The sequence below is a fragment of the Oncorhynchus tshawytscha genome, linkage group LG02 (genome assembly GCF_018296145.1).
Source record: "Oncorhynchus tshawytscha isolate Ot180627B linkage group LG02, Otsh_v2.0, whole genome shotgun sequence".
Lineage (NCBI taxonomy): Eukaryota > Metazoa > Chordata > Actinopteri > Salmoniformes > Salmonidae > Oncorhynchus > Oncorhynchus tshawytscha.
This window is the reverse complement of record NC_056430.1, coordinates 63,309,438-63,334,311: the sequence shown is the minus strand read 5'-3', so window position 1 is coordinate 63,334,311 and position 24,874 is coordinate 63,309,438. Positions and strand designations below refer to the sequence as shown.

General features: G+C 40.1%; 1 protein-coding gene across 1 annotated transcript in view; it reads left to right on the top strand.

Annotated features, from left to right (window-relative positions):
• The first annotated feature begins 4,238 nt into the window (after positions 1–4,238).
• LOC112264966 overlaps positions 4,239–24,874 on the top strand; it is a 31,022-nt gene continuing 10,386 nt past the window's right edge. Inside the window, exons 1-18 of the mRNA XM_024441908.2 lie at positions 4,239–4,389; positions 4,827–4,956; positions 10,712–10,867; positions 11,015–11,152; positions 13,649–13,800; positions 14,705–14,808; positions 14,946–15,129; positions 15,345–15,476; positions 17,055–17,198; positions 17,365–17,500; positions 18,205–18,355; positions 18,445–18,581; positions 20,927–21,038; positions 21,222–21,285; positions 21,897–22,103; positions 22,435–22,580; positions 22,745–22,863; positions 23,892–24,016. Coding sequence (XP_024297676.1) covers positions 4,321–4,389; positions 4,827–4,956; positions 10,712–10,867; positions 11,015–11,152; positions 13,649–13,800; positions 14,705–14,808; positions 14,946–15,129; positions 15,345–15,476; positions 17,055–17,198; positions 17,365–17,500; positions 18,205–18,355; positions 18,445–18,581; positions 20,927–21,038; positions 21,222–21,285; positions 21,897–22,103; positions 22,435–22,580; positions 22,745–22,863; positions 23,892–24,016 — 2,406 coding nt within the window. The 5' untranslated portion in view covers positions 4,239–4,320. The remainder of the gene's footprint in view (positions 4,390–4,826; positions 4,957–10,711; positions 10,868–11,014; positions 11,153–13,648; positions 13,801–14,704; positions 14,809–14,945; positions 15,130–15,344; positions 15,477–17,054; positions 17,199–17,364; positions 17,501–18,204; positions 18,356–18,444; positions 18,582–20,926; positions 21,039–21,221; positions 21,286–21,896; positions 22,104–22,434; positions 22,581–22,744; positions 22,864–23,891; positions 24,017–24,874) is intronic.

Genomic DNA, 24,874 nt, shown 5'->3' with positions numbered 1-24,874 from the left:
TTGTACCTGTTTTTGTATGGTTGTACCTGTTATAAATACTGGTGCCATAACAAGCTAGACAGTGACAAGTAGACATAGGTATTAGGTATTCAGCATATAATTAGCCATGTTTGTGCAGTATGCTTACTATACATGTGTTTTTTTCAGGGGAGTGGGTGTGTTTGCTTTGTGTCCTCATGCATGTTTACTTACTCGTGTTTGTGTGTGTGTACATTTGTGTGTGTATGTTTTTGTGCGTGTGTGTGTTTACCTTGAGCTATAACTGTAAGTGGAGGGTCTGGGTGGGTGCCTGTCCGCGGTGGCGGCTCTGGCGCGGGACCACACTCCACCATAGTCTTTGTCCGCCTCCTCAACCACCTCCGTGGCCTCTTTCGAGCAGCGACCCTCACCCCCTACCTCGGACTGGGGACCCTAGCAATGGGTCCCGAATGGACAGGAGATTCCGGCAGCACCGGACAGGCATCTGTCCTGAGCTGCCGGCCAGTCTCCAGACCTGAACCCAATAGAAAATCTTTGGAGGGAGCTGAAAGTCCATATTGCCCTGCGACAGTCCCAAAACCTGAAGGATCTGGAGAAGGTCTGTATGGAGGAGTGGGCCAAAATCCCTGCTGCAGTGTGTGCAAGCCTGGTCAAGAACTACAGGAAACGTAAGATCTCTGTAATTGCAAACAATTACCAAATATTAAGTTCTGCTTTTCTGATGTATCAAATACTTATGCCATGCAATAAAATGCAAATTAATTACTTAAAAGTCATACAATGTGATTTTCTGGATTTTTTTTAGATTCCGTCTCTCACAGTTGAAGTGTACCTATGATAAAAATTACAGACCTCTACATGCTTTGTAAGTAGGAAAACCTGCAAAATCGGCAGTGTATCAAATACTTGTTCTCTCCACTGTAAGTGGTTCCCTGGTATTGCACCAGTGTAGTCAACAGCTTACCTCCACGCAAGGGGCCTCTGGGTGAAATCTAGCCCCCTCTCCAAGCACTGTGGTGGGATACAGATGCAGGCCATGCTTCTATTGCTGCAAATCAAATCAAATCAAATCAAATGTATTTATATAGCCCTTCGTACATCAGCTGATATCTCAAAGTGCTGTACAGAAACCCAGCCTAAAACCCCAAACAGCAAGCAATGCAGGTGTAGAAGCACGGTGGCTAGGAAAAACTCCCTAGAAAGGCCAAAACCTAGGAAGAAACCTAGAGAGGAACTAGGCTATGTGGGGTGGCCAGTCCTCTTCTGGCTGTGCCGGGTGGAGATTATAACAGAACATGGCCAAGATGTTCAAATGTTCATAAATGACCAGCATGGTCGAATAATAATAAGGCAGAACAGTTGAAACTGGAGCAGCAGCACGGCCAGGTGGACTGGGGACAGCAAGGAGTCATCATGTCAGGTAGTCCTGGGGCATGGTCCTAGGGCTCAGGTCCTCCGAGAGAGAGAGAGAAAGAGAGAAAGAGAGAATTAGAGAACGCACACTTAGATTCACACAGGACACCGAATAGGAGTACTCCAGATATAACAAACTGACCCTAGCCCCCCGATACATAAACTACTGCAGCATAAATACTGGAGGCTGAGACAGGAGGGGTCAGGAGACACTGTGGCCCCATCCGAGGACACCCCCGGACAGGGCCAAACAGGAAGGATATAACCCCACCCACTCTGCCAAAGCACAGCCCCCACACCACTAGAGGGATATCTTCAACCACCAACTTACCATCCTGAGACAAGGCCGAGTATAGCCCACAAAGATCTCCCCCACGACACAACCCAAGGGGGGGGGGCGCCAACCCAGACAGGATGACCACATCAGTGAATCAACCCACTCAGGTGACATACCTGACAGAGGGACAAAGACAAAAAGAAAAAGAAACATGTAATGTCATTCTTCCTTTATATTTTTTTCATGATCTGACAAACTTTAGTCCAATATGAATAACTATCAACTGATTTAATTAAAGTATGAAATACAGATCAGATGTCGTGAGGTAAGGTGAACAAGCTTTATAGGACAAGCTGTGAAACACAGGACGTTCTTCCACCAGGGACCAAGACTAAACATTGCCTAAACATACAGTATAAAGTCATGCCTCATGCAAGTTCAAAGCAGCCCTGTTGTTTGAACATGAAATGAACACATTCAGAAAGTATATTTTAACCAGCAACATTCTGTCACGTTCTGACCTTAGTTCCTTTGTTATTTCTTTGTTTTAGTATGGTCAGGGCGTGAGTTGGGTGGTTTGTCTATGTTAGTTTTTCTATGATTTGCTATTTTTGTGTTTGGCCTGGTATGGTTCTCAATCAGAGGCAGCTGTCAATCGTTGTCCCTGATTGAGAACCATACTTAGGTAGCCTGTTTTCTATTGTGTTTTGTGGGTGGTTGTTTCCTGTTGTAATGTTTGTTTCACATTTCAGGACTGTTTCGGTTTTGATTCGTATCATTCACTTTGTTATTTTGTATTATTTAGTGTTCAGTTTAATAAACTAAAATGGACACTTACCACGCTGCACATTGGTCCGACCTCTCCTACTCCTCCTCAGAGGAGGAAGAAGAAACCCGTTACACATTCTGAGCTTGTATCAACCATTTTTGTACCAGATTTACTTTTCTCGCTCTGGAAGTGCATCCCTGTCTTCAACTTTCTCGTCAGCCCATCCACTTGTTCACCAACACAACTCTCGCTGTGGCATTTGGCTTGTTACAAGTTCTCCTTTGGCATAAAATGTCTGGGCGCAAGCCAGATTTTGTTGTGTATTGTTGATGACCATTGGTAAGCTATATTAAAGTATTGTTTGTTTCTAGGAGTGGCATCTTGGAGCCCAGTGAAGTGCAACGCATTTCTTTAACTGTTTGTACATTAATCTGTGTTAAAGGGGAAGGCTTAAGTTATACATTACTTGGCGCCTCAGTTCATGTGTAGCCTCACTTGTAGCTCTCTTATAGTAATTAACCCAGCTTTGATACTCCTCACTGTTTGCTATGCTGCTTGCTGTGTATAAATGAACAATCTGAGTGCAGAGATATCTCTAACATATTTTGGTGTATACTATCGGAGTGCTGTGATTGACATTTTCCCTCAAACTATGTTGTAGTAAATTACAATTGTCACTCCTTTCCAATGAACATACTGTAAATTCTAACACTATATATCCTGTAACTGTCACGATCGTCGTAAGAAGCAGACCAAAGCGCAGCGTGGTGTGAATGCATCATTTAATAGATGACAAAAAACACGAAGTAAACTGTACAAAAACAATAAACACATAACGACCGTGAAGCTATCATAAGAACTGTGCTGACACAAGGAACTAACATAGACAATCACCCACAAACAAACAGTGAAACCCAGGCTACCTAAGTATGATTCTCAATCAGAGACAACTAATGACAACTGCCTCTGATTGAGAACCATACTAGGCCGAAACATAGAAATCCCCAAATCATAGAAAAACAAACAGACTGCCCACCCCAACTCACGCCCTGACCATACTAAATAATGACAAAACAAAGGAAATAAAGGTCAGAACGTGACAGTAACAGGCAGAATGTGTAGCCCTCACCATGTATTTGTATCTAAAACGTATTTTGTAACTGCATGTACTGTACCTACATAGTATAAAGTAATTTTAAAATTCACATGAATATTCATAAATATGAATGTTTTCATCAAGGAGTAATAAGCCCACAGACTGATGAATACAAAGAACACCGTATCAAAATTGTTAACAACTGAAAATGAGTGTAACGGTTTTCTAGGTGTGAAGGAGAGTCGGACCAAAATGCGGCGTGTAGATTGCGACCCATGTTTAATGAACAAACGTAAAACATGAATCAATATTCAACACTACAAAAACAAAGAACGTAACGAAAACCGAAACAGCCTATACTAGTGTAAACTAACACAGGAACAAGGACACTAAGGACAATCACCCACAAAACCCAACACAAAACAGGCTACCTAAATATGGTTCCCAATCAGAGACAATGACTAACACCTGCCTCTGCCTGAGAACCATATCAGGCCAAACATAGAAATAGACAAACCAGACACACAACATAGAATGCCCACCCAGCTCACGTCCTGACCAACACTAAAACAAGGAAAACACATACGAACGATGGTCAGAACGTGACAATGAGAACTAGTGTTTCTTATTGAACAAATTCAGGTGCACGTACAAATGTAGGTCCCTTCCTGGTTTGCATTCATTTGGTTTCTAGTAAACTGACACAGGTACATTGGTTTCCTTTCCATCCAGCCGCACCCTTTAGAAAGAAAAGTCATACAGGTATAACGTGTGCAACAGATGTAAATGTGTAAACAGAATCTGAAAACTCTGAGCAACTCAGCACTGCCAGTGGAGCAACATCCATCCACCAAGGTAACATTTAATTTTTTACATGAAGTATGAAATATACCTGTATCACATTATTAAGAAAAATCGATCAGAGACCAAAACAGAAGATTAGATGAGACGAATGGGCAACAATCCAACGAGGAAAATGTGTTTTTGTATAACTGTTCATTATTTGTAATAACCAAAGAGAAGTTAAGTTGTAGAATGCGAATAAATATTTGAACTGAATGCCAGAAGTCCAGACACAGGCTACAGCTTAAACATTTAAATTATACAGTCTCCATCCTATTCCTTTAACTTTGTTTTTTTGAAGTGAGGTAAAACCAATAAGGAACAAAGGGTTGTCAATTGCTAACATTTCTTATTTTACATGTTTATTCTCATATTTGTCAGAGATGAACGTCCAGTGCCACTGCCTTTATCATAGGTTAATTAATGTTTTTACCTTTATTTTGTTCTAGATGGATAAGATATTCAATATTCTCATGCAACACAGACTGGAGGCCTACTACAATCAATTCCTCAATTTGGGTGTCCAAGATGAGAGAGACTTAATTGATGGCGTAAATGGTGACGATTTAGAAAAAATGGGTAAGGCCACAGACTTTTAACGGACTCACTGACAAGATATTGGCACAGTGCTGTTCTTAGCTAGATAAGCCTTGAATCGAGTCAGTTTTGATCTAAAATCACAGCCAAGAGTGATTTATTCTTATAACACCCCATGTCGTTATAGACAAAAATGCTAACACAATCAGTCTAAACCTGTTGTTGTGCACATCTGTTGATGTTGTAAGCCTATAAATGGCTAGTTGCTATCAAGCTGACTATTTTACGGGTGAAAATCCGACTAATCTATGACAGGTCTTACGAGGAGTGTTGCAGTTTTGGTTTCATTGTGGGTGCATCGCTGCAACAGATTCAATCAATAACATAATGCTTTATTAATATGTGATATACCAAAGACTAAAGGGTGCGTCACAAAATACAAGATGAATAGGAGGTCAATGGATATTTCACTTCAATTACAAACAATTTCTAAAATAAGTTTTATGAAAAGAGAGCCATTGTAGAACATAATCTGCTTTATTACAAGTTGAAACAGGGAGACACCATTTGTCACAGAAGCAGAGAAAATGTCTAACTGGCCTTATAACGTAACTGTCCCTTATATCCTAATCACACAGCACAACTGTTCTGTTAAGGATCCGCCCCTTTTCCCTCACTTTCGCTTAAAATGACATACCCAAATCTAACTGCCTGTAGCTCAGGCCCTGAAGCAAGGATATGCATATTCTTGGTACCATTTGAAAGGATATACTTTGAAGTTTATGGAAATGTGAAAGGAATGTAGGAGAATATAACACAATAGATCTGGTAAAAGATAAATACAAAGAAAAAAACAACAGTTCTTTTGTATTTTTTTTGCACCATCTTATAAATGCAAGAGAAAGGCCATAATGTATTATTCCAGACCAGGTGCAATTTAGATTTGGGCCACTAGATGTCAGCAGTGTATGTGCAAAGTTTTAGACTGATCCAATGAACTATTGAATATCTGTTCAAAATTTTGTATGAAGACTGCCCAAATGTGCCTATTTGTTTATTAATAACTTTTCATGTTCACAATTGTGCACTCTCCTCAAACAATAGCATGGAATTCTTTCACTGTAAGAGCTACAGTAAATTGGACAGTGCAGTTAGATTAACAAGAATTTAAGCTTTCTGCCAATATCAGATGTCCTGGGAAATGTTCTTGTTACTTACAACCTCATGCTAATCCCATTAGCCTATGTTAGCTCAACTGTCCCGTGGAAGGGACACCGATCCCGAAGACGTTTTTTAACATTGACCTCATCAGCTGCTACAGAGTTATAAACATCAGCTGCTACAGTTATAAAACAGTAATAAATAAATCACTATCAACAGATATGAAAACAATCCACAACATTCAGCATCAAGTTTAGTGACATTGAGTGTTTGGGTAACAGACTACCTGATTGACAGTTATGTAAATAATTTACAGAGACTCTTAATATGCTACTCAATATGTTGATCACACAGTGTTCACATTATATCATCAATACAATATAACAGAACAAATTAAACACATAAAAACATTCAATCAAATAATTTCCCACTACGGTCTCAACAGAGGAAGTATGTAAGTCAATCAAACGTGTTAACCCTCACAAGGCTGCCAGCCCAGACGGCATCCTTTGCCACTCCCTCAGAGCATGTGCAGACCAGCTAGCTGTAGTGCGTTCGGACATCTTCAATCACTCTCTAAGCCGTTATACCCACCTGCTTCAAGATGTCCACTTTCCCCAAGAAAGGGGAAGTAACTGAACCGACCTGTAGCACTCACTTCTGTCATCATGAAGTGCTTCGAGAGGACTACATCACCTCCTCCCTCTCCGACACAACTCCGACCTCTCCAATTTGCCTACCGCCTCGACAGATCCACGGATGACACAATCACCATTGCACTGCAAAAAGTCCTTACCCACCTGGACAAAAGGAATGCATATGTGATGATGCTGTTCATCGATTACAGCTCGGCCTTCAATACCATTGTGCTCTCTAAGCTCACCACAAAGCTCACAGCCCTGGAACTGAACTTCTCCCTATGCAACTGGGTCCTGGTCTTCCAGACAGGCCGCTCCCAGGTGGTAAGGTAGGCAACATCCTCCACAGGGATCCTCAACACTGGGGCCCCACAAAGTTGCGTCCTAAGTCCTCTCCTGTACTCCCTGTATACCCACGACTGAATGGGTTCACACAGTCCCAACTCCATCATCAAGTTCGCTGATGACACAACAGCAGTAGGCCTGATTACCAACAACGACGAAATAGCCTACAGAGAGGAAGTAGGCACTCTGGCGGTGTGGTGCCAGGTAAACAACCTCTACCTCCATGTCAGCAAAACAAAGGAGCTAATTGTGAACTTATGGAGGAACTAAGCTGGGCACACCCCCATCCTCATCAACGGGGCCACCTTGGAGACACTCAAAAACGTCATGTTCCTTGATGTACACATCTCTGAGGAGCTGAAACAGTCAAAACACACAGACACCATGGTGAAGAAGGCACTCTTTAATCTCAGGAGGTTGAAGAAATTTGTCCTGTCCCTGAGGGCCCTCACAGAGTTCTACAGGAGCATCATCGAGGGCATACTGACGGGCAGCATCACAGCCTGGTACGGCAACTCCACCGACCACAAGGCGCAGCCAAACGCACGATTGGGTGCACACTGCCTGCCCCCCAGGACACCTACAACACTAGATGTTGCAGGAAGTCCAAGAAGATCATCAGGTACCTCAGCCACGAGCTATGGCCTGTTCTCCCAGTTTCCATCACTCAGACACGGCCAGTAAAGGAGCACTATGTCTAAAATGAACAGTCATGCCAATATCTTCTACCCACAGACCATCAGGCTGCTGAATAGTGGCTATTCACTACTGGTGGTGAATAGCTGCTCCCACTTTGGACACCCCCCTCTCCCTCCACCTCAACAGACATTTACGCTGCCCCCACCCCAATGGACATTGATCATGTTGAATAGCCACCACTACACCTACCCCTCCATTCCAAATCCACAAATTTGAAGGGGTGTCCACATACTTTTATATATATTGTGTATGTATATATTATTATTATTTGTATTGTTTCATTTACACTTGCACTGTTGGGGCTCAGAGCTGAAGTATTTCACTGTAAACTGCACCAACATCTGCAACCCTGTGCATGTGATTAAATAAAAATTGAATACACAATAAATTATATTTTTTATTGCAATAAGGCCTCAATCCGAGTAATAAGAAACAATTGAAGTCGGAAGTTTTCATACACCTCAGCCAAATACATTTAAACTCAGTTTTTCACAATTCCTGACATTTAATCCAAGTAAAAATTCCCTGTTTTAGGTCAGTTAGGATCAACACATTATTTTAAGTATGTGAAATATCAGAATAATAGTAAAGAGTGATTTATTTCAGCTTTTATTTCTTTCATCACATTCCCAGTGGGTCAGAAGTTTACATACACTCAATTAGTATTTGGTAGCATTGCCTTTAAATTGTTTCACTTGGGTCAAAGGTTTTGGGTAGCCTTCCAGAAGCTTCCAACAATAAGTTGGTTGAATTTTGGCCCATTCCTCCTGACAGAGCTGGTGTAACTGAGTGAGGTTTGTAGGCCTTCTTGCTCGCACACACTTTTTCAGTTCTGCCCACACATTTTCTATAGGCTTGAGGTCAGGGCTTTGTGATGGCCACTCCAATACCTTGACTTTGTTGTCCTTAAGCCATTTTGCTACAAATTTGGAAGTATGCTTGGAGTCATTGTCCATTTGGAAGACCCATTTGCGACCAAGCTTTAACTTCCTGACTGATGTCTTGAGATGTTGCTTCAATATATCCACATAATTTCCCTTCCTCATAATACCATCTATTTTGTGAAGTGCACCAGTCCCTCCTGCAGCAAAGCACCCCCACAACATTTTATTTATTTATTTATTTCACCTTTATTTAACCAGGTAGGCAAGTTGAGAACAAGTTCTCATTTACAATTGCGACCTGGCCAAGATAAAGCAAAGCAGTTAGACACATACAACGACACAGAGTTACACATGGAGTAAAACAAACATACAGTCAATAATACAGTATAAACAAGTCTATATACGATGTGAGCAAATGAGGTGAGATAAGGGAGGTAAAGGCAAAAAAGGCCATGGTGGCAAAGTAAATACAAAATAGCAAGTAAAACACTGGAATGGTAGATTTGCAGTGGAAGGATGTGCAAAGTAGAAATAAAAATAATGGGGTGCAAAGTAGCTAAATAAATAAATAAATAAATAAATAAATAAAATACAGTAGGGAAAGAGGGTAGTTGTTTGGGCTAAATTATAGGTGGGCTATGCACAGGTGCAGTAATCTGTGAGCTGCTCTGACAGTTGGTGCTTAAAGCTAGTGAGGGAGATAAGTGTTTCCAGTTTCAGAGATTTTTGTAGTTCGTTCCAGTCATTGGCAGCAGAGAACTGGAAGGAGAGTCGGCCAAAGAAATAATTGGTTTTGGGGGTGACTAGAGAGATATACCTGCTGGAGCGTGTGCTACAGGTGGGAGATGCTATGGTGACCAGCGAGCTGAGATAAGGGGGGACTTTACCTAGCAGGGTCTTGTAGATGACATGGAGCCAGTGGGTTTGGCGACGAGTATGAAGCGAGGGCCAGCCAACATGATGATGCCACCCACGTGCTTCACGGTTGGGATGGTGTTCTTCGGCTTGCAAGCCTCCCCCTTTCTCCTCCAAACATAACATGGTCATTACAGCCAAACTATTTTTGTTTCATCAGACCAGAGGACATTTATCCAAAAAGTACAATCTTTGTCCCCATGTGCAGTTGCAAACCGTAGTCTGGCTTTTTTATGGCGGTTTTGGAGCAGTGGCTTCTTCCTTGCTGAGCAGCCTTTCAGGTTATATCTATATAGGACTCGTTTTACTGTGGATATAGATGCTTGCACCTGTTTCCTCCAGCATCTTCACAAGGTCCTTTGCTGTTCTTCTGCGATTGATTTGCACTTTTCGCACCGAAGTCCGTTCATCTCTAGGAGAAAGAACACGTCTCATTCCTGAGCAGTATGACGGCTGCATGGTCCCATGGTGTTTATACTTGCGTACTGTTGTTTGTACAGATGAACGTGGTACCTTCAGGCGTTTGGAAATTGCTCTCAAGGATGAACCAGACTTGTGGAGGTCTATAATTTATTTTCTGGGGTCTTGGCTGATTTCTTTTGATTTTCCCATGATGTCAAGCAAAGAGGCACTGAGCTTGAAGGTAGGCCTTGAAATACATCCACAGGTACACCTCCAATTGACTCAAATTATGTCAATTAGCCTATCAGAAGATTCTAAAGCCATGACATAATTTTCTGGTATTTTCCAAGCTGTTTAAAGTCACAGTCAACTAAGTGTATTTAAACTTCTGACCCACTGGAATTGTGATACAGTGAATTATAAGTGAAAAAATCTGGCTGTAAACAATTGAGGTGTCCTAACCGAGATGCCAAAACTGAGTGGTTGAGTGGTTGAAAAACGAGTTTTAATGACTCCAACCTGTATGTAATCTTCTGACTTCAACTGTAGGTATGACATCGTGACAGTTTCATTTAGTCATAACTTATATTTTAAATAAAATCATCATTGGACCCCATTCCTTTGTACTTGTATGATTTACTTAATTGGCAGTGTGGGGTGCACATCAGCGTACATTGGGATTAATAGCAAGCTGCATGGTTTACAATAATTGTTTTGTTTGTTGCCATTTTCACAAGAGATTTTTTCTAACAGGTTTCAGTCATGTAGAAAAGAATCGCTTTGAAAAAATGAAAGATTTCATCCAACGACTCAGAGCTCCACAGCAAGCAATGCCTGTACAGAAATCGATGGAGTCTTTCCATCTGCGGTACACATATCCCCACTGTCCTGAGCCAAGAGACATCAGAGGTGAGACATAGTAGTAAGTCATATAGGAAAGAGGAGAGCACTTTATTCAAAGGGATTCTAAAACTCATATCAAAGCCATCATATCGCTAATAGTCATTATGCCGCTCTTTGTGGCATGCCTCATGTTTGACTATATTTTGAATATAGACATGGATCCTGCGCAAAACACGGTTGAAGATCTGATGCTAAGGATTTGTCACCAAGAGGCCATAGGGAATTCCAGAGCCGTGTGCCTCTACACCATTGAGGGAATGCCTTTAACTGATGATCCTTTCTTCAACACATGTACGTATGCCAGATACAGTATGCTTTTATAAATACCCCATTATGAAAACACATTCATAAAGAAAAATGGAGTGAATTGCTCCAGAAGTATTTTATGTTAGTTGGAGGAGTTTAGAAGTTTAAATTGATAGAGGCTAGTGTTTAAAATTTGAGGCTAGTATAGTAGTGACTGTATTATAAATGTTAATTATGTTTATTTGAACAGGGACAATGTGAAATTGTGTTGTACCAGATTTAGCTAACTCTATCTGCAATGGGATAGTAGCCTTTATTTTTTGAAGTATAACCCAGAGGTAGTACATTTACATAATTTAGCAGACACTGTTATCCAGAGCGACTTACAGTAGTGAGTGCAAACATTTTTATACTGGTCCCTTGGGAATCAAACCCACAATGCTGCAAGTGCCATGCTCTACCAACTGAACCACACAGGACCTTAGTACTAGCAGTAGTAGTAGTGAGTGTGTTACAAGTAGGTCTTATAGTAGTGTCAGTTATTGTTGAGTAGAGCGGCTGGCTAAAGTTCATGATGTCGTTGACCTTAACAAGTGGAAGCTAAAAAGCCTCATTACATCAAAGATCCACCACCGTATTTTACAGTAGGTATGGGGTTATTTTCTGCTCATGCATTCTCATTTCGATCCCAAACCCACCACTGGTGTGTGTGGCGAAAGAGCTATATTTTCATGTCATCCAACAAATGTAACAACCTGGAGTTTTCTAAACAGCACTGGCACATGGATTGGAACCTGTGCTTTGGTCAAACGACATGAAAATAGAGCTCTTTCGCCACACACACCAGTGGTGGGTTTGGCTTTGAAATGAGAATTCATCAGCAGAAAAAAAACATACCTACTTTGTCTAAGATCCCTCCCAATGTGTTCTCCAACTCATAAAACATTTTAGAAAAAGGCTCAGTGCCTCTCAATGTGAGGTAATGAAAGGTATTGAAAACAGGGGTGTCAATAATTTGACCACTAGCTTTTTGAGAAAAAAACATAACTTGTAAAACTACATCTCTTTCACTGAGCAATTGTATTAGTATTTGCAATTGTATTAGTATAAAATGAGTATAATTTTTTTTGCATACAATATAGCTCAGTATATGAATGATTTATTTTATACAGCCATTTTTGCTCATCTTTATCAAGTGTCAATAATTTATTCAGTATTCAGACCCCTTCCCTTTTTCAACATTTTGTGACATTATAGCCTTATTCTAAAGTGAATTTAAAAAAAAACACAATACCCCATAATAACAACGCGAAAACAGGTTCTTAAACATTTTGGAAATGTACTAAAAATAAAAAACAGAAATACCTTATTTACATAAGTCCACCTGTGGTAAATTACTTTTATTAGACATGATTTGGAAAGGCACATACCTGTCTATATAAGGTCCCACAGTTGACAGTACATGTCAGAACAAAAACCAAGCCATGAGGTCGAAGGAATTGTCCGTAGAGTTCCGAGACAAGATTATGTCGATCCACAGATCTGGGGAAGGTTACCAAAACATTTCTGCAGCATTGAAGGTCCCCAAGAACACAGTGGCCTCCATCATTCTTAAATAGAAGAAGTTTAACCAACAAGATTATTCCTAGAGCTGGCCTGGTCAAAACTGAGCAATCGGGGGAGAAGGGCCTTGGTCAGGGAGGTGACCAAGAACCCGATGGTCACTCTGACAAAGCTTCAGAGTTCCTCTGTGGAGATGGTAGAACGCTTGGAGTTTGCCAAAAGGCACCTAAAGGACTCTCTAACCATGAGAACAAGATTCTCTGGTCTGATGAAACCAAGATTGAACTGTTTGGCCTGAATGCCAAGCATCACGCCTGGAGGAAACCTGGCACTATCCCTACGGTGAAGCATGGTGGTGGCAAAATCATGTTGTGGATATACTTTTCAGTGGCATGGACTGGGAGACTAATGAGGGTTGAGGGAAAGATGAACGGAGAAATGTACAGAGAGATCCTTGATGAAAACCTGCTCCAGAGCGCTCAGGACCTCAGACTGGGGCGATGGTTCACCATCCAACAGGACAATGACCCTAAGCACACAGCCAAGACAATGTAGGATTGCTTCGGGACAAGTCTCTGAATGTCCTTCAGTTGCCCAGCCAGAGCCCGGACTTGAACCCTATCGAACATCTCTGGAGAGACCTGAAAATAGCTGTGCAGCAAAGCTGTCCACAAGGCAAAGGGTGGCTACTTTGAAGAATCTCAAATATAAAACATTTTTTGACTTGTTTAACACTTTTTTGGTTACTACATGATTCCATATGTGTTATTTAATAGTTTTGATGTCTTCACTATTATTCTACAATGTGGAAAACGTTAAAATAAAGAAAAACCCTTGAATGAGTAGGTGTGTCCAAACTTTTGACTGGTACTGTATATATATATATATATATATATATATATATATATATATATATATATATATAGTAAAATGACATTGAAGGTCACTCACAAGCATCTTATATTACACCCATTTTAGGGTCTTTGAAAGACAGGCACATTGAAAATGGAAGTGAGCTTTATGCCATATTTACACCCAAGGCGAACTTGAAACAAGCCCCCCACATGCCACAACGAGAGATGACTGACATCTCAGGAGAGGAGAATGTTCGATGCCACATTATGCTCAAGGTGAATTCATCACATTATTATAAAATACAAAGCTCAAAGTGGAAGGACTCAATGTATGCATTGATTTATAGCTGTTAAGCTGTATTTAAAACTGTGATTCTAACCCAATGCTTTTCCAAACCTGTATGTATTATGAAAGGGTGTAATACCAGAGGGGTATACTACGACGCTGGTTAGATCTATTCAGGAATTTCTAAAGCTAGCTAGCTTCAGTTAGCTTCACATTCTAATTTATGCTTAATGGATATCACAAAGGTGGATATTTATCTAACACCTGGTGCTAACCCAAGCCAGGCTTGTAACTGCCTGTGCATTGCTTGCTGTTTGGTTGATTGATTGATGTGGATAGCCCAGCGAGTGCAATAACTCAATTGAGACAATGCTCAAACAAAAATTCATAGTCGAGCCAGTGCCACCTTTTTTGTTGCTGTTCGAAATCAAAGTTAAAGAAAGGTTATCCTGCAAATTCAGGTTAAAGTGGTACTGTTTTTAACACAAAATAACATTTGATTAATAAGATATTTAATGAGTCGTCTTCATCGAATAATATTTGGTGAAGACGACAGTCTGTATGAAGGGAATGATAATACTCAGTCTTTGTGAGGGAGGGAGGGAGGGAATTTGATTTGATTGGTCCTCAACTCAAGTCTCACACTTTATAAAGGATAAAATGGAGTTAGCCTGCCACGGAGGTTAGAGCTGAAAGATATGTTGCCATAGAAATGTACCTAGCTAAAAGGTGAGCCTGATTTGCGTCAATTGTTGTCCAGAGTTTAAGAGTTTACCAAAGTTAGCCTGCTAACTCCTCTTTCCCGCTACGTGGTATAGCCCTCTGGTAGCAACTAAGGTGTCTCTGCAAATAATGTGTGTCAATTATTGAATATCTTGTACTTTTCATCCACAGGGATACTATGAGGTCAAGGTGGACTTGACAAGTGACACAATTAGAGTCTTGAGACAAAAGCTCTCTAATGAAAGTGGAATCCCAGCACATGTCCTCCTTTATAAGTAATGTCATGTGCATATAGAATTATGATTTAATAATTAATTAGCAGAAAAAAAATTCAATTAATAAACCACAGCGCACATCATTTGACCATCTATAGTTTCACTACAACTTCTTTCTAATATTGACCTTTTTGCAGAGGTGAACGTGGAGAAACTTTGCAAGATTGTGGAATCAATGAGGAGACAACTGTGCACTTTTCTTTGTCCTCCTTCCCCGATGAGAAAACAGACAACATGGAATTCTTCTTGAATGATGTTGTACCCTCAGTGCAACAAACCCAGAAAGGACTCAGTGCTTTCTTTTCTTCACTATATACCGTTGTGAGATATTCAGATATTTACATTGTCTTGTTACAGACATGTTGACCATGACGTGGGAACCATTTATTAAAACTTCAGATGTGTTGTATTACCATGTCCAGACTAAGAGTGCTACAGTGTTCCTTTGCTTGTGCTATTGGATGTTCAATGTACAGTACCTTGCCCCATCGAGTCACCCATCAAAAATTAAATGATCTTCCCTAATGTCCTTACAGAAAGTTAAACATTCTGGAGAGGGATTCAAGAAAGTGAATGCGTACATTCGAAAGCTCAGTGGATGTAATCCCCTGGCGCAAAGTTTGTGTCAGCTGTTGTGCAGAAATGAAAGTGGAAGTAGGACCCAGAAGGTGATGCATATTTTGAACACAAACTTACTGTACAGTCCTGGTCAAAAGTTTTGAGAATGACACAAATATAAATTTTTACAAGTCTGATGCCTCAGTTTGTATGACGGCAATTTGCATATACTCCAGAATGTTATGAAGAGTGATCAGATGAATTGCAATTAATTGCAAAGTCCCTCTTTGCCATGCAAATGAACTGAATCCCCCCAAAATATTTGCACTGCATTTCAGCCCTGCCACAAAAGGACCAGCTGACATCATGTCAGTGATTCTCTCGTTAACACAGGTGTGAGTGTTGACGAGGACAAGGCTGGAGATCACTCTGTTATGCTGATTGAGTTTGAATAACAGACTGGAAGCTTCAAAAGGAGGGTGGTGCTTGGAATCATTGATCTTCCTCTGTCAACCATGGTTACCAAAAGGAAACACGTTCCGTCATCATAGCTTTGCACAAAAAGGGCTTCACAGGCAAGGATCCTGCTGCCAGTAAGATTGCACCTAAATGAACCATTTATCGGAACTTCAAGGAGAGCGGTTCAATTATTGTGAAGAAGGCTTCAGGGCGCCTAAGAAAGTCCAGCAAACGCCAGGACCATCTCCTGAAGTTGATTCAGCTGCGGGATCGGGGCACCACCAGTACAGAGCTTGCTCAGGAATGGCAGCAGGCAGGTGTGAGTGCATCTGCAGGCACAGTGGGGCGAAGACTTTTGGAGGATGGCCTGGTGTCAATAAGGGCAGCAAAGAAGCCACTTCTCTCCAGGAAAAACATCAGGGACAGTCTGATATTCTGCAAAAGGTACAAGGATTGGACTGCTGAGGACTGGGGTAAAGTCATTTTCTCTGATGAATCCCCTTTCCGATTGTTTGGGGCATCCGGAAAAAAGCTTGTCTGGAGAAGACAAGGTGAGCGCTACCATCAGTCCTGTGTCATGTCAACAGTAAAGCATCCTGAGACCATTTATGTGTGGGGTTGCTTCTCAGCCAAGGGAGTGGGCTCACTCACAATTTTGCCTAATAACACAGCCATGAATAAAGAATGGTACCAACACATCCTCCGAGAGCAACTTCTCCCAACCAACCAGGAACAGTTTGGTGACGAACAATGCCTTTTCCAGCATGATGGGGCACCTTGCCACAAGACAAAAGTGATAACTAAGTGGCTCGGTGATCCATGGCCAGGAAACTCCCTAGACCTTAATCCCATTGAGAACTTGTGGTCAATCCTCAAGAGGCGGGTGGACAAACAAAAACACACAAATTCTGACAAACTCCAAGCATTGATTATGCAAGAATGGGCTGCCATCAGTCAGGATGTGGCCCAGAAGTTAATTGACAGCATGCCAGGGCAGATTGCAGATGTCTTGAAAAATAACTTGTAATTGTCAATAAAAGCCTTTGACACTTATGAAATGCTTGTAATTATACTTCAGTATTCCATAGTAACATCTGACAAAAATATCTGAAGACACTGAGGTAGCAGCAAATTAATATTTGTGTCATTCTCAAAACCTTTGGCCACGACTGTACACATATAATATCATGTAAGTCTACAAATAGATTCCTAACATTTATTTGTTTTAGATTGCCATTGTTGAGGGATTGTACACTCTCTTCAGAGAGCTGTTGCCAAGCCTCGATAAAAAAAGAGGTGACAAGATCATTGAAGACCCTGACGTGTTTGAGAATGCACCAGTTTGCTGGGCCTACCTGATATCTAAAGCAGAGGTATGCCCGTTGTTTTTTTTTTTAGATACCATTGATTATGGATCATATTGTATTCCACGTTATAAAATGTTTTTAATGGGGAACTGAGATACTGCACCTCTATTTGTTTGGCATGTAACAAATGACCACAATATGTATGTGTTTTCTATCTCTTTGTCTACCCTAGAAAGAGAGTTCACAACATGAGGTCTTTGCACCGATATGTTTGACCTCTCAACCAGGAGTGCGCTTCTGCGACCCAGTTCAAGTACCTGGATTACCAGATGTCTTTGAAAGAGAGTATGTCCTACAGAAAATTAAAGGTAAAACATCAGCAGATGTGGGTGTTGGTAATATGCACAGCACTGTGGGCACAATATATTTTCAGTAACATCTACATGTGGCACAATGGCCAACAGTACTGGCCTGAAATTCGGAGCCTGTTTTGTGCTTACATGCCACAACCAGCACTCTGTGTGATGCCAAACATGTTCGGCATAACAAGGAGTGGCAAGGAGTGAATGGATAGATAAACAGACTGGTACTCAGGCTACAATAGTACCATACTAATGGGAAACTGCTCTGCACAACTCAATTCTACAGTACATCAAAAATATATGTAAAATGCCATCATATCATGTACCAAATTCCATAACGCAAGATCAATTGGCTCTAGAGTTTAAACATTGGTTTTGTATCAATAGCTGTGACTTGACTGGCTCACTGCAGCCATAATGTTAAACATAGGAACGGGTTTGCTAAAACTTTGGCATGTTCCCTCAGAGTTAAGAATTACAGGGCTCTCTATAGAGTGTGAATTTGATTTCTTAGTCAAACCTAGATGCACCTAAGTTAATGATTGCTGAGATGTGTTAGTGTCTGCACTGGAAGAGCAGCTAATAATGTCTAGTTTTTTTTGTAAACAGAAAAATGTATCACTTTTGATATGTGAATTAAACTTTGACATGTACAGTAGTTTCATGATCAAATGTTGTAATTGCACATGACGTGTTTTACCACTGCTAAGATGGAGAAAGAATCCCAAACTGCTCTGCTGAGATCCTGACAGAAACTTCAATGTGGAGAGCTACCGATGTCGAAAAGATTTTACTCAGTCTGCCTCCATCCATCAAAACATTCCCTGTTTGGGTTTCATACGGACTTGTGACTGGTCAAAAGTATGATTCTTTCATTGTATTGTTCAATACTTTATCTGCATCGATAGTGTAACTGGTCATTCATGATTTATTGTTTAATCAAATGAAAGCTTTCAGATCAAACTAGATGAGACATTTGCCAAGATGACTGAAGAATTGAATGCTTACCCTCACCTGACAGTCACTCCACCACTGCAGTTGAAGGGTGTAGGAGTGGATGGGCCACGTCTCATTCTTTTGAAAGAAGGTAGGCTACCGGGCCTTGTGCCTACTAGTTCAAGTCTTGGTACGATGTATCATTCATGATTATTATGGGCATGGAAAGTCCTATATCATGGTGTTCGCTTATTGTTGCTTAGGCCTATGCAAATGAATATGTTCACAATTCATTCACATTGCAGCAGAACTATTGATGTCTTTGGTTCATCAGACATATGATACACTGCATTTACAGACAGCACATTCACATACTGCCAGTTTATCACATGCTTGTTATTGAAGCGTGTATTTTATTTATTTGATGGGAATATGAACTTTTTGTAGCATTAAAGTTTACAGTGCTGAAACAAGTGAAGGGAAAGGGGATATCTAGCAGTTGCACAACTGAATGCATTCAATTGAAATGTGTCTTCCGCATTTAACCCAACCCCTCTGAATCAAAGAGGTGTGTGTGTGTGTGAGGGGGTTGCCTTAATGTTTTATTTTTATTTGACCTTTATTTAACCAGGCAAGTCAGTTAAGAACAAATTCTTATTTTCAATGACGGCCTAGGAACAGTGGGTTAACTGCCTGTTCAGGGGCAGAACGACAGATTTGTACCTTGTCAGCTCGGGGGTTTGAACTTGCAACCCTCCGGTTCCTAGTCCAACTCTCTAACCACTAGGCTACCCTACCACCACGTCATCGGCGCCCAGGGAGCAGGCTCAGAATTTACATAATAAATACTTAAGTATAGTCAATAACAACATGGTAAGGACCGGATAATTATGAGATTTGGTCCACATACATTATAAGTATGATATAGTTTCTCAAATGATTCTGTTAAATAACCATTCTTTCTACGAAAGATCCAAGTGTATTCTTAATACGTACGGTGCTGCTGAGAAGAGGTGAAATGGCCATAAATATTTACATAATTAGCCTCTATTATTTATAGTCTTTAGACAAATCATTATTCATTATTTCTTTCTTATAGTTCTTAACAAATCATTATTTCTACGTAACAACCAGGAAAATTCATCACTCTGCATATCTGTATTTATCAGCTAAATACTAACTATGAATGGGTTATTACCACGTTGTTACCATGTTGTTGCCATGTTATTTCCCTGTTGTTTCCTCTTACTTCCCAGTTGTTGTCATGTTATTTCCCTTTTGTTTCCTCTTACTTCCCAGTTGTTGTCCTGTTATTTCCCTGTTGTTTCCTCTTACTTCCCATTTGTTGCCCTGCTATTTCCTTGTTGTCATCTTATTTCCCTGTTGTTTCCTCTTACTTCCCAGTTGTTGTCATCTTATTTCCCTGTTGTTTCCTCTTACTTCCCATTTGTTGCCCTGTTATTTCCCTGTTGTTTCCTCTTACTTCCCATTTGTTGTCATCTTATTTCCCCGTTGTTTCCTCTTACTTCCCAGTTGTTGTCCCGTTATTTCCCTGTTGTTTCCTCTTACTTCCCATTTGTTGCCCTGTTATTTCCTTGTTGTCATCTTATTTCCCTGTTGTTTCCTCTTACTTCCCAGTTGTTGTCATCTTATTTCCCTGTTGTTTCCTCTTACTTCCCACTTGTTGCCATGTTATTTCCCTGTTGTTTCCTCTTACTTCCCACTTGTTGCCATGTTATTTCCCTGTTGTTTCCTCTTACTTCCCAGTTGTTGCCATGTTATTTCCCTGTTGTTTCCTCTTACTTCCCAGTTGTTGTCATCTTATTTCCCTGTTGTTTCCTCTTACTTCCCAGTTGTTGCCCTGTTATTTCCTTGTTGTCATCTTATTTCCCCGTTGTTTCCTCTTACTTCCCAGTTGTTGCCCTGTTATTTCCTTGTTGTCATCTTATTTCCCTGTTGTTTCCTCTTACTTCCTAGTTGTTGCCCTGTTATTTCCTTGTTGTCATCTTATTTCCCTGTTGTTTCCTCTTACTTCCCAGTTGTTGCCATTTCCTTGTTATTTATTTCCCTGTTGTTTCCTCTTACTTCCCAGTTGTTGCCCTGTTATTTCCTTGTTGTCATCTTATTTCCCTGTTGTTTCCTCTTACTTCCCACTTGTTGCCATGTTATTTCCCTGTTGTTTCCTCTTACTTCCCAGTTGTTGTCATCTTATTTCCCTGTTGTTTCCTCTTACTTCCCAGTTGTTGTCATCTTATTTCCCTGTTGTTTCCTCTTACTTCCCAGTTGTTGTCATCTTATTTCCCTGTTGTTTCCTCTTACTTCCCAGTTGTTGTCATCTTATTTCCCTGTTGTTTCCTCTTACTTCCCACTTGTTGCCATGTTATTTCAGCACCGTAAACTAAAGTGCTGCTTAAAATATATATTTGAATCGTTGCTTCTGCTGTTTTGCCATTTTATCCTTTGCTTGGTTATAAATAATTGTTTGTTGTTTTACAGATAACCTGGGTGTTTACATTGAAAAAGGCAAAGGATCTCCTCAGGAGTTCGTTGTTTTTGATTGCTTAGCTGGGAAACACAAAACTTTGAATGTGGACGAATTGGCACATGAGTAAGATACTTATAATATGAAAACAAGTCAAACATTCTGTTTGAAACTATATGAAGCTTCATAATTACTGGTGGGCAGTTCATGAACATGGATCACATTGATAATGAGTTCAATTAATGGATGTACCTGTAATCTCCATCATACCCCTTCAATGCTTATTGTATGTTTTGAATTTCTCTGTAGAATGAGAGATACCAGAAGTGACCAGACTTTCATGACCACCAGGACTCCTAAAGAGGCAATATTGGTAATTTATGATAGATTACATTTGAATATACTGTCTCCATTTACATTTCTGCATCTAAGGTCAGTTGACACTGCAAGCATGAGCCATTGATATGGCTCCAATGATGAGATGTTGGACCAAGTAGCAGCCCAAGGTCTTCACCTTAGAATGACACGTATGTTGGTGTAACAACATTATACAATATAACAGTGAAGTTAGCTCCTCCATTGTGTAACGGGATTCTTCTGTTGAAGGAGAGGCGGACCAAAACGCAGTGTGGTTATTGTGATACATCTGTAATGAAGATGATAAATGAACAATATACAAAACAAGAAATGTGAAAAACCGAAAACAGCCCTATCTGGTGTAACAAACACAAAGACAGGAACAATCACCCACAAAACCCAAAATCAAACAGGCTACCTAAATATGGTTCCCAATCAGAGACAATGACTAACACCTGCCTCTGATTGAGAACCATATCAGGCCAAACACAGAAACAGACAAACCAGACACACAACATAGAATGCCCACCCAGCTCACGTCCTGACCAACACTAAAACAAGGAAAACACACAAGAACGATGGTCAGAACGTGACACTTTGCTGTTTTCTCCATCCAACATTCTTTAGGTGCTAGTGGATTCAAGCTCCTCCATGAACGAGACATGCTATGATTCAGATGACAAAATGACACGGTTGGATGCAATCAAACAGCTGTTTGATAACTTCACAACTAGAAGCATGGCTTACGATTTCCATCATGTCATTGGCTTGGTGAAGTTTGACTCATCAGTTAACACTCTCCACACATTTACAGAGACTCTGGAGACCTTTAAGGTAAATATATTTTTCTCATAATGTCTATTTTCTGAATGCAAAATAGCAAAGCAGTTCCATAAAATACAGACTTGGTGTACTGAGATCATATACTCATACTCCCCTCAAACATGGGATTTTGTGGGATTCATGGTATCATTCTTTAACCTTTTTCAAGTGAGGTAAGATCTAATCTGGTATGTTATGTCAGCTAACGTGGCATCTTATTATATGTAGAACAAAGAACGTTGCTTATCCCCATTAGATGTTTGGGAGTATACAGAGTGTGCGTCTTTCTCTCTAAAAAAAACAAAACAATCGATTTACATGTAAACAATTTTGGCACTTACAGAAGCACATACACAATCTTAAGGCAAATGGACGCACTGTGCTGTATGATGCCTTGAATCATGGCACATCTGAACTGGAAAAAGTTGGAAAGCAATTTCCAGACTGCAGACTTCGCATCATATGTCTCACAGATGGGAATGATGTGGGGTAAAAAATGATTTATTTATCTTCAGACTTTTTTCAGTGTGGAAAACAGTGATTACAATCTGTTTGTGGATATTTTTATATTTTCGATTGTTTTACATGCAATGCAATAACATAAAGGGTAGTGTTCCATTTGGGATTGTATTTATTAAGAATTGTGTTCATAGGTCAAAGACAAAACCAGATGAAGTCACAACCAAGTTGATACGCTTTAACATTATTGTTGATGCCATCGTTGTCGGAAAGGTGGATAACCACATGCTCCATGGAATCAGCAATGCAACAGGTATAATGTCTAATGTCTAAGGAGGTTCTAGCTCATCCCAGTGGGCTTAGGTCATCATTATAATGTCTAATGTCTAAGGAGGTTCTAGCTCATCCCAGTGGGCTTAGGTCATCATTATAATGTCTAATGTCTAAGGAGATTCTAGCTCATCCCAGTGAGCATAGGACATCATAATGATGGTTTCCTTGTGGTTCAAATCTGGATGAAGGTCAGAATGAATGCATTTTTTTGTGCTAATACTTTCTCATTATTTTTGCTTTGTCTCAAACGTTTACACAATAAAGCCTAAGCAAGTGGAAGAGAGGCAACATTCCATATGTTTCAACATGGCATTTATAAAATATTTGTGTCCGTGTTTGGTGTCAGTATTCAATATTACAGTCAGTAATGAAATGTGACAGAAATCATTACACATGCAACGCCTTTCAGAAACTAGTCAAGACGCAGGTTGTGATAATATTTACAAGTAGGCAAATTTCATCGCAATTATTGGGACAAATTCTAACCAAAAATGTTTCCCTCGACTAGAACTAAAGTAGCTTGCGATTCTGCTAATAAACTACCTAAGTGCCTATTCCAATAATACCTCCTATTACTACACATGCCAGTCGTTTTTCCCTTCACACATTCAAACCGCATTCTGCAACCTTTCGCCCCCCAATTTCATTGTAATACCACAGTATAATGTAATAGTAACACTTGAAGTATACTTTAGAAAGGGATTGTAAAGGGTTTAGAATTAGTTTGTTTTTAAACTATGACTTAGCTTCTAAATCACTTTTCTGGTCTAAATTGTCTGATTGTCATTATGATGCCTTCTTTTACAACCAGTGTGCATCTTTTTGAAAGCTTAAATTGCATTTGGATGAATTCAGAGGACAAATCAGACTAGACTAGAGTCTAGTGAAATGTGTTGTAGCCATCTGGTGTGTTTTTGGGGCTCAACAGATGCCCTATTTTTTCCTTCATATTTGCATCAATTAATAAAAGTGAGGCAACTATAATTCTACTTCGTCCATGCCTCGTAGGAGGGTGCTGTTTCAAACCAGAGACAGGTACAGCTGGTCTGAAGCTCTTTGAAATGGAAACAGTTCTATCTTTGAAGATGAGGAAGCCTAAGGAAAAAATGAACCCATCCTCCATTACAAGCGAGGTAGGACTTATCAAGTGAAATCTATTCAAACAGGATACTTATGTTTGTTTCCATGTATTTGATATGAAATAAGTTAAAGGGACACTTCACCACTTTTTTTTACCCCAGCACCATGTCAGTGTACCTATGATGAAAATTGCAGGCCTCATCTTTTTAAGTGGGAGAACTTGCACAATTGGTGGCTGACTAAATACTTTTTTGCCCCACTGTATGTGAAAATGACGAGTTTATACAGTTTCTATAGATAAGAAGAAAAGGTCCTAATAAAATGACTCCAGAGGATTTAAAAAAACTGAACAATGATTTTCAAAGACCACAAGTTTATTGTGGCACGGAGACTTAGCTGGAAACTTCTTGTCGTTTTGTAAAATCACAGAATGTTTTTTCTCAGGATCTTTTCTTATCGTTTTGACTACAGAACGTAGAAACGTGCCATACAAAGGTATGGTGCTGGACATAATGATATACACTGTATTCGGAAAGTATTCAGATCCCTTGACTTTTTTCACATTTTGTTACGTTACAGCTTTATTCTAAAATGGATTAAATAAACAATTTTCCTCATCAACCTACACACAATACCCCATAATGACAAAGCGATAACAGCTTTTTAGAGTTTGAGATACCTTATTTACGTAAGTATTCAGACCCTTTGCCGTGAGACTCTAAAATTGAGCTCAGGTGCACCTGTTTCCATTGATCATCCTTGAGATGTTTCTACAACTTGATTGGAGTCAACTTCTGGTAAATTCAATTGATTGGACATGATTTGGAAAGGCACACATCTGTCTATATAAGGTCCCACAGTTGACAGAGCAAAAACCAAGCCATGAGGTCGAAGGAATTGTCCTTAGAGCT